This window comes from Macadamia integrifolia, unplaced genomic scaffold (genome assembly GCF_013358625.1).
Source record: "Macadamia integrifolia cultivar HAES 741 unplaced genomic scaffold, SCU_Mint_v3 scaffold1002, whole genome shotgun sequence".
Classification (NCBI taxonomy): Eukaryota; Viridiplantae; Streptophyta; class Magnoliopsida; order Proteales; family Proteaceae; genus Macadamia; species Macadamia integrifolia.
Window position 1 is genome coordinate 101,703 of NW_024868051.1, and position 8,367 is coordinate 110,069.

At 41.1% G+C, this 8,367-nt stretch overlaps 1 protein-coding gene and 1 pseudogene across 1 annotated transcript; one reads left to right on the plus strand and one right to left on the minus strand.

Moving 5' to 3' along the window:
* The first annotated feature begins 3,533 nt into the window (after window positions 1–3,533).
* Window positions 3,534–4,754, plus strand: LOC122062355. The gene is made up of 2 exons (XM_042625942.1): window positions 3,534–3,677; window positions 3,723–4,754. Exons 1-2 carry the CDS (start codon window positions 3,534–3,536, stop codon window positions 4,752–4,754), a joined length of 1,176 nt encoding a protein of 391 aa, XP_042481876.1.
* Window positions 4,755–7,760: 3,006 nt separating this feature from the next.
* Window positions 7,761–7,878, minus strand: LOC122062357 (annotated as a pseudogene).
* Between the last annotated feature and the right edge of the window lie 489 nt (window positions 7,879–8,367).

The window sequence follows — 8,367 nt, forward strand, 5'->3', positions numbered from 1 at the left end:
CATTCTTCACACCTTCAAGGTCTTATAGGATGGTTCTAACCTAGATCTAGGTTAGATTCAATTGATGGGAAATCATCTTACCTTCTTTGCTCAAGAACAACTTCAAACCCTCCAAATCACTTCAAACCCACAATGCTTCTTCCATCTTGTCAATACCTCTTCAAATCCTTCAAGATCAACACATAAATCATCTATTAAACCTTAGATTCATCATTTCAAAAGGGGATTTACAAGATCTTAAAAAACCCTACTCGAATCAAGGGTTTAAGCTTGGGTATGGTGAATGTTCAAAGAACCCGACTTTGCTTACCTCCAAATGTAGATCTAGAGTTGAAGATCACTCTTCCGGCGCCGGAATGGGAAGATCAAGCTTCGGCGCCACTGAAATCCTTCTCTTCTTCCTCTTCCTTCTCTTCCCTTCTTCTTCCCTTTCTTTTCTCTCTCCTCTTTACTGTCCTCACCAACGTACGGTTGTCATAAATGAAAAGAAAATAAAATCATAAAGCTATATATATAATTCATAAATAAGTGAATAGTGCACATGGATGGGTCACTCAGATGGGTGGGTTCACCCACCTGTCCGCCCACCTGAGGGCCAAAACTTGGGATTTTGACAGAGTTCGGGCCTGGCGCGAACCCCACCCTAGCGTACGATGTAGTATACGTATATACCTTAAAATACGGCTATAATACCTGCTTTATCCGTACATGGCCTTATGGTAGGTGCATGTACACTGCTTGGCCACTCCCGTCTCTTCTGGCACGGGCTCAGACTTGTCGGGCCAGCCGGTGTTTAAGGTCACCCTTGCCATCATAGCCCATAAGGAACCCGCTCTAACTCCCTCTGGTTCGGTTCCTGCATGGTTTAACCGGTTCAACCACAAAATCAGACCGGGTTTAAGAAGCAGGGTATTACAAAAGGTGTAAGAAATCAAGGAATCAATATGTATATAGGAAGGAACAGACAAAGACCTTTATAGGTTGGATATGGGAATGCTATACTTAAAGCAAGTGGATAAAATGTAGGAATTTGTGATGTACCTAATGAGTTAAATATCTGTTGAATAGGGAACATAAGTGACAGTGTGGCAATTTTCTTGAATGCAAGAAGTGAACATGCCAAAATTGAATACCAAGGTGAGTGGGTGCCCTTCTCAACCCCCATTCTTTTGGTGTGTTTGTTTAATCTTGTTTATGCATTAAATTGCTTGTGTATGTGCATTTACATTTACCTGCATTTATTCTTTGATGGTAGTACTATTGTGATGGAATGGGATGGAATGGAAATGAGAAAGGTAAGGCAGATGAGATGGGTCACATGCAGGTGCCCATGTTTGTATGTGTGATTGGAATGATTGGTTGTGCATCATTTAGAATGTTGGCTTAGGTATCACAACCCCAAGTACTACACCCCTTGTCCGTAGGGGGTTAGGTACGGACTAATCCCGAATTATGTGGCTATCTGATCAGCAGTGCACTTGTGATGAGTTGTGGGGTATCAGTTAAGGATGTGAGACAGGATACGATGTACTGTATGCCTGTGAATATAATTACGATACGGGGTTACCTTTTAGGGGTTAGCCGGTGTGGTCTGGGACCCGTACTGGCACTGGCTGGCTCCTGCATGCTGCGTAGCTTGTATACCTGAGGCCCAACGTCAGGGTAGGGTATGCCACCTACGTTGGTGGCACTTATACCCATAGGTGATGAGACCTAGTAATGGATTCTGAACTTTGTATAGTTAGTTAAATGGACTCATGAGTGTCATTCTCTATGTGTGAAGCATGCATGAGCATCATTCTCTATGTGTGGAGCATGCATTGCATATGGATGTGTGCGCTTGTTCTCCCCCACCCCTCACTGAGCATTACCAGTGCTCACCCCCTTTCCTTTGATCCTATAGATGACGAAGGTGGTATTCTGCCGACTCCCGGCATTGATTATGAGACAATGTCCATGGATCACATGGCCAATATTCCAAAAGATGAACTCGATCACAGACCCGCCTATGAATGTGATGACTACGCCTATGGAGGCCAGTACTTCTGAGGAGTAGGATGGACTATTCCTATATCTTTTTGTGTATATATTCCTCTTCTGATGTATATAGTCTACTACTGAGATATTGTAAACTATGAATATTCTCTTTTTGTAAGGTATGTAACTCTCATCTATATAATTGTAAATATATCTTATCATATAGTTGGCACTGGAGTTTAGGTAAGATATTTTGTTTGCTGGACTGTGCATCTGTAAAAAAAAATTAAAAAAAAAACTCTAATCTTCCGTAGTGTAGTGGTGGTGTTATGATCTGCCCTAGTCTAGATCTTGGAGAAACAGGCTGACTAGATACAACGAGATGACCAGTGCCGCATGCCTTAGCCTATTGGAGATAGGGTGTGACAGAGTAGTATCAAAGCTAAAGACTTGGGAAAAAGTATCATAACCCACAAGACCTTAGGCTATCTAGTGTCATAGGACTTAATAAATTAAAAGCTTCAAACTAAAAACATCAAATTTAGAGAAACATTGTTGTGGTAGTTAAAGATGTCCAATAGAGAAAGAAAATGAAATATTGTATGTAAACTCTGAATGTATGTGCACTCGTGGTCAGAACCAAGACACTAATTTTATGTGACGCATACTGCATGATCCTTTGGGAATTAATCAATTATTTATCTTACAGGAATTTCCTAAAATGCCACCAAGACATGCTCAACCTCAGTATGAGCTACGGCCAAGGAAGAGGGGTCGGGCTGCCAGAGCTACCCCTCATGTGCTAGTAGGGGATGAGGCAAGAAGGGAGAATGTAGTTGGGGTGACCCTACCCATACATGCATCCACCCCTGCAACAGCAGCACCTATGCCGCCACCTGCACCACCAATGATCACAGCACAGGATGTGGCAGCCATTGTAACAAATAAGATGCAAGGGATATAAGAAGGGTTGCAGCGAACCATACAACAAATATATGCAGCAGCAAAGGGCAATGGTTGAAGAATTGGTCACTGCCATATGTGTCAGGGAATCACTAGCAAACCATGTATCTATGGTCCCACCCCCACCAGCCCCTACAGCTCCTGCTCCTAACCCTTTGTTTGCTTTTGGAGTTCCAGCCACTAGTTAGGCTATTAGTGGACAAACATCCCAAGCACCACCAGCTAGAGAAACACTTACAGGGCAACAGACTCCAGGAACCCCTCCAATAGAACAAGTATGGACTGATACTAGCAAGTTGATGGAAAAGTTTCAGAAGTATCAGCCTCCATATTTCAATGGGGTGACATATGATCCATTGGCTCCTACCAAATGGATAGGAGTAGAGAAAGATTTCTCAGTTCTGGGCTATAATGATGAATAGAAGATCTTGTGTGCTACATACCAGTTACATAATGAAGCTCATGCATGGTGGAAGGCTACCAAACCCATATTGTTAGCCACATATCCACACCCCACTTGGGACCAGTTTGTAGAAGTCTTCTATGGGAATTACTTTCCTATAAGTGTGCGAGATAGGAAGGAATCTGAGTTCATGGCATTGGTGCAAGGTCCCAGATCAATGTTGGAGTACCAGCAGCAATTTGAGGCACTATACTATTTTGCACCTGAGCATATGAATACTGACAGGGCAAAAGCTAAGAAGTTTATAAAGGGGCTGAGATCTAGTATTGGGGCAGTATTGATTGCACACAGGCTCCAGACATATACTGAAGTGGTTTAGATTGCCAAATCCATTGAAGACAAGCAGAGAGAGGGATATCAAATTCAGGTAGCGAGGAAAGCCAAGGCAACAGGAACTGGAAGGCAGCTTGGGAAGTTTGTGAAGGGAGCTACATCTACTGCTATTGTGCCTAGGAAGACTGACTCAGGTCAAGTATGTACCCAGTCCCGACCAGCAACCACCACTACCCAGCCTCTATCCATGAGGTGCTATGTGTGCCAACAGCCAGGACACTTGGCCAGATCTTGTCCCCAGAGGAAGCCAAGAGAGCCCAATGTGACTTCTTCATCTGCATCCACCAAGAAACCACAAGTGGCTGGGAAGGTGTTTGCATTGTCAGCTGAGGAAGCTGAGACTACCCCTGGAGTGGTAACAGGTACAATATTAGTTTCCATAGTACCAACATTTGTATTGTTTGATTCTGGTGCATCTCATTCTTTTGTGTCTTCACATTTTGCTATGAGAATGGGGATAGAACTGAAAAAGTTAGCACATAAGTTGATGATTTGTACACCCACTGGATTTATAGTGGATTTGGAGGACGTATATGAACCATGTGTGATTCAAATGTGTGGTCGAGATATGATAGCCCATTTGATTTGCATAGATATGAAGGATTTTGATGTTATACTGGGAATGGACTGGTTGTTAGCATACCGAGATTGTGTACTCTGTGCAGAGAAGAAGATAGTATTTAGACCTCGGGATGGAGATGATTTTACATTTCAAGGGCATAGAAGAGACAACGCCAAGAAATTACTAATTTCTGCCATACAAGTTCAGAAATTACTAGAAGAAGGGTGTGAAGCCTATTTAGCATGTGTCAGGGATACTACCAAGAGGACTGCAACACTAGAAGAGTTAGAAGTAGTAAGAGAATTTCCTGACGTGTTTCCTGAAGATCTATGTAGTGTGCCCCCAGATAGGGAGACAGAGTTTTGCATTGATTTAATACCTGGGGCAGCACCCGTATCTCGAGCATCATACAGAATGGTTCCTGCTGAATTGAAGGAATTGAAAGAGCAATTGTAGGATTTATTGAAGAAGGGTTTTATTAGACCTAGTGTATCACCCTGGGAGCTCCAGTCTTAGTTGTAAAGAAAAAAGACGGGAGTATGCGGATGTGTATTGATTTTTGGGAATTGAACAAATTAACTATTAAGAACCGATATCCACTACCCCGTATTGATGACTTGTTAGATCAGTTGCAGGGTGCTATTACTTTCTCCAAGATTGATCTGAGATCTGGGTATCATCAGTTGAAGATCAGGGAGAGTGACATACAGAAGACAGCTTTCAGGAATATGAATTTGTGATTATGCCGTTTGGACTGACTAATGCTCCAGCAGCATTCATGGGATTGATGAACAGGGTATTCCATGATATGTTGGATCAATATGTCATAGTGTTCATAGATGATATTCTGATTTACTCCAGAATTAAAGAAGATCATGCAAATCACTTGAGGTCTGTGTTGCAAAAGCTAAAGGAGAAGCAGTTGTATGCTAAATTTAGCAAGTGTGAATTCTGGTTATCACAAGTGAATTTCTTGGGACATATTGTATCTGCAAGAGGCATAAAGGTTGATCCTGGAAAGGTTAAAGCAGTGCTAGATTGGGAGTCTCCAAAGAATGTCAGTGAAATTCGAAGTTTTCTGGGTTTGGCATGTTACTATAGAAGATTTATTGAAAATTTTGCTCGGATTTCTGCACCTATGACTTGGTTGACTAGCAAAGGAGTAAAGTTTGAATGAACAGAAGAATATGAGAATAGTTTCCTAGAGTTGAAGAATCGACTGGTAACAGCTCCAGTCCATGCTATTCCAGATGGTACCTCAGATATGGTGGTATACAGTGATGCTTCCAAACAAGGTTTGGTATGTGTGTTAATGCAAAATGGAAGAGTGATTGCATATGCTTCCAGACAATTGAGGGATTATGAAAAGAATTATCCTACCCATGATCTGGAATTGGCAGCCATTATCTTTGCACTAAAAATTTGGCGTCATTATCTGTATGGAGAAAAATGTGAAATTTACAGTGACCACAAGAGCCTTAAATATCTCTTCACTCAAAAGGAATTGAACATGGGGTAGAGAAGATGGTTGGAGTTATTGAAAGACTATGATTGCACAATTTATTATCATCCAGGGAAAGCTAATGTAGTAGCTGATGCATTGAGCCGAAAGCATAAGAGTACCACACTTGTTGCTCTCACTACCAATCCGATGTTGAAGAAGCAAGGATGTTTGATTTGGAAGTAATTACAGAGGTGGAGACACTTGAAGATGTGAAACTTGCCACCTTTGTGATTGAACCCACCTTATTTGAAAGAATAAAAGAAGCTCAACCCAAAGATGATATGTTAAGGAAGACAATCAATGCTATCAATGTTGGGAGACAGAAAGATCCTAGATTTTCATTAAGGATAGAACTTTGTGGTTTAAAGATAGATTATGTGCTCCAAGGGAGGAGAAATTGATAGAGTTGATCTTGAATGAAGCTCATAGCACTCCTTACTCTTTGCATCCTGGAAGTACCAAAATGTATAAAGATGTGAAGAAACTATATTGGTGGTATAATATGAAGAATGATGTGGCAGAACATGTAGCTAAATGCATGAATTGTCAAATGGTGAAGGCGGTGAGACAAAGACCCCATGGACTGTTACAGCCTCTTCCAGTGCCAGAATGGAAGTGGGAACATATTACTATGGACTTTGTGACAGGGCTACCACGGACTAGAAAGGGGAATGATACTATCTGGGTGATTGTTGATAGATTAACAAAGGTAGCACATTTCATACCTATGAAGATATCTCATTCTATGGAGAAATTGGCACAGTTATATATTGATAATATTGTGAGTATCATGGTGTACCTGTTAGTATTGTTTCTGATCATGATTCCCGATTTACTTCTAAATTTTGGGAATGTGTGCAAAAGGCAATGGGGACCAAGCTGAAGTTTAGCACGGCATTTCATCCACAAAATGATCGACAATCAGAAAGGACTATCCAAATTTTGGAAAATATGTTGAGAGCCTGTGCTATAGATATGAGTTATAGTTGGGATGAGCATGTGCCTTTGGTTGAATTTAAATATAATAATAGTTACCAAACAACAATTGGTATGGTGCCATTTGAAGCTTTGTATAGAAAGAAATGCAGAACTCCATTATATTGGGATGAAGTTGGAGAAAGAAGAATGTTGGGCCCAGAACTGATACAGACTACCATTGAGAAGGTTGATATAATCAGAGAAAGAATCAAGGTAGCTTAATCCAGACAAAAGAGCTATGCAGATAGTAGAAGAAAACCTTTAGAATTTGATGTGGGCGATAAAGTATTTCTAAAAATCTCACCAGTAAAGGGTATAAGAAGATTTGGAAAAGGAGGAATATTGAGTCCCTGGTATGTGGGACCATTCGAGATTCTAGATCGGATTGGCCACACAGCTTACAGATTAGCATTGCCCCCAGAGTTGGAAAGGTTTCACAACGTTTTTCATGTATCAAAGCTGAAGAAGTATATTCCAGACTCTTCGCATGTACTGCCGACTATTGAAACATTGGACCTTGTAATGATTTGAGTTATGAAGAACATCCTGAAGGAATCTTTGTTAGAAAAGAACATCAGCTCCAGAATCGTACTATCTCTTATGTGAAGGTGAAATGGAGAAACCACCCAGAGCAAGAAGCCTCTTGGGAAAGGGAAGATGAGGTTAAAGAGAAATATCCAGAATTGTTTGGATTACAAGGTATGTCTCACAAATTACGAGGACGAAATTTTTGTAAGGAGGGGGGAAATTGTAACACCATAATCTAATATTTATACCCCTACTTGTGGACAGGCAAGAAGAAAGAGCAGAGGAAGCCAATGCTGGTATGGTTAGCAGTTGTGGAGTGCCAAGAAAGCAGAAGTGACCCCACCTGCTCCTTTTCAGCTTGCCAATATCATTGGAGAACTCATAAGGAGGGGTGGACAAAGAGGTAAGTTTAAGTACAAGACTAAGAATAGTAGGAAAAAAACAAAGAAAAAAAAATGCGACATGAGGACTTCCCAGGGGGTCACCCATCCTAATACTACTCACACCCAAGCACGCTTAACTACGGAGTTTTATGGGATTTGGTGCATTAGTGCTGGTATGATCGCACCCACACTGGTAGGTCCAAAATTGGCCAGCCAATTTTTCCTAGTAGAATGTAATTTTTGGGTTTTTACACTGTGGAGCCCACCTCTGTTGTGCAAAATTCCCATTATACCCCTATAGGAAGAGACTTAAATGAGGCATGAAATGCATACTTTAGAGGAAATGAATTTATAGACTACTAGGTATTATATATATATAGTATGTATGTAATTTATATGGAAATAAAAGAGGGCAGCCAACTTAAGAAGGCAGCCAAACAAACCTTAGTTATAAGGATTTAAGAGGGCAACCAAACAGACATTAGCAATACTTGAAGAGGGCTAGCCAAACAGACCCTTGGGCCTGCCTTATATATAAGGGATAATGGGCTGAGATTGCATCAAACGTGACTGCTGTAACAGTAAGGAGAAAAAGAAAGAAAGGGGAAGAAGAAGAAGGAAAGAAAAGGAACAAGAGGAAGAAAGAGAAATGAGGAGGGAACTCACTCACCTTAGA

What these genes read in the sequence shown, in the direction of transcription:
- LOC122062355 (XM_042625942.1), top strand. Translation starts at nt 3,534, where the DNA reads ATGGCATTGGTGCAAGGTCCCAGATCAATGTTGGAGTACCAGCAGCAA. An exon ending in TGAGATCTAGTATTGGGGCA is followed by an intron (nt 3,678 to 3,722) that starts GTATTGATTGCA and finishes GAAGTGGTTTAG; the next exon opens with ATTGCCAAATCCATTGAAGA.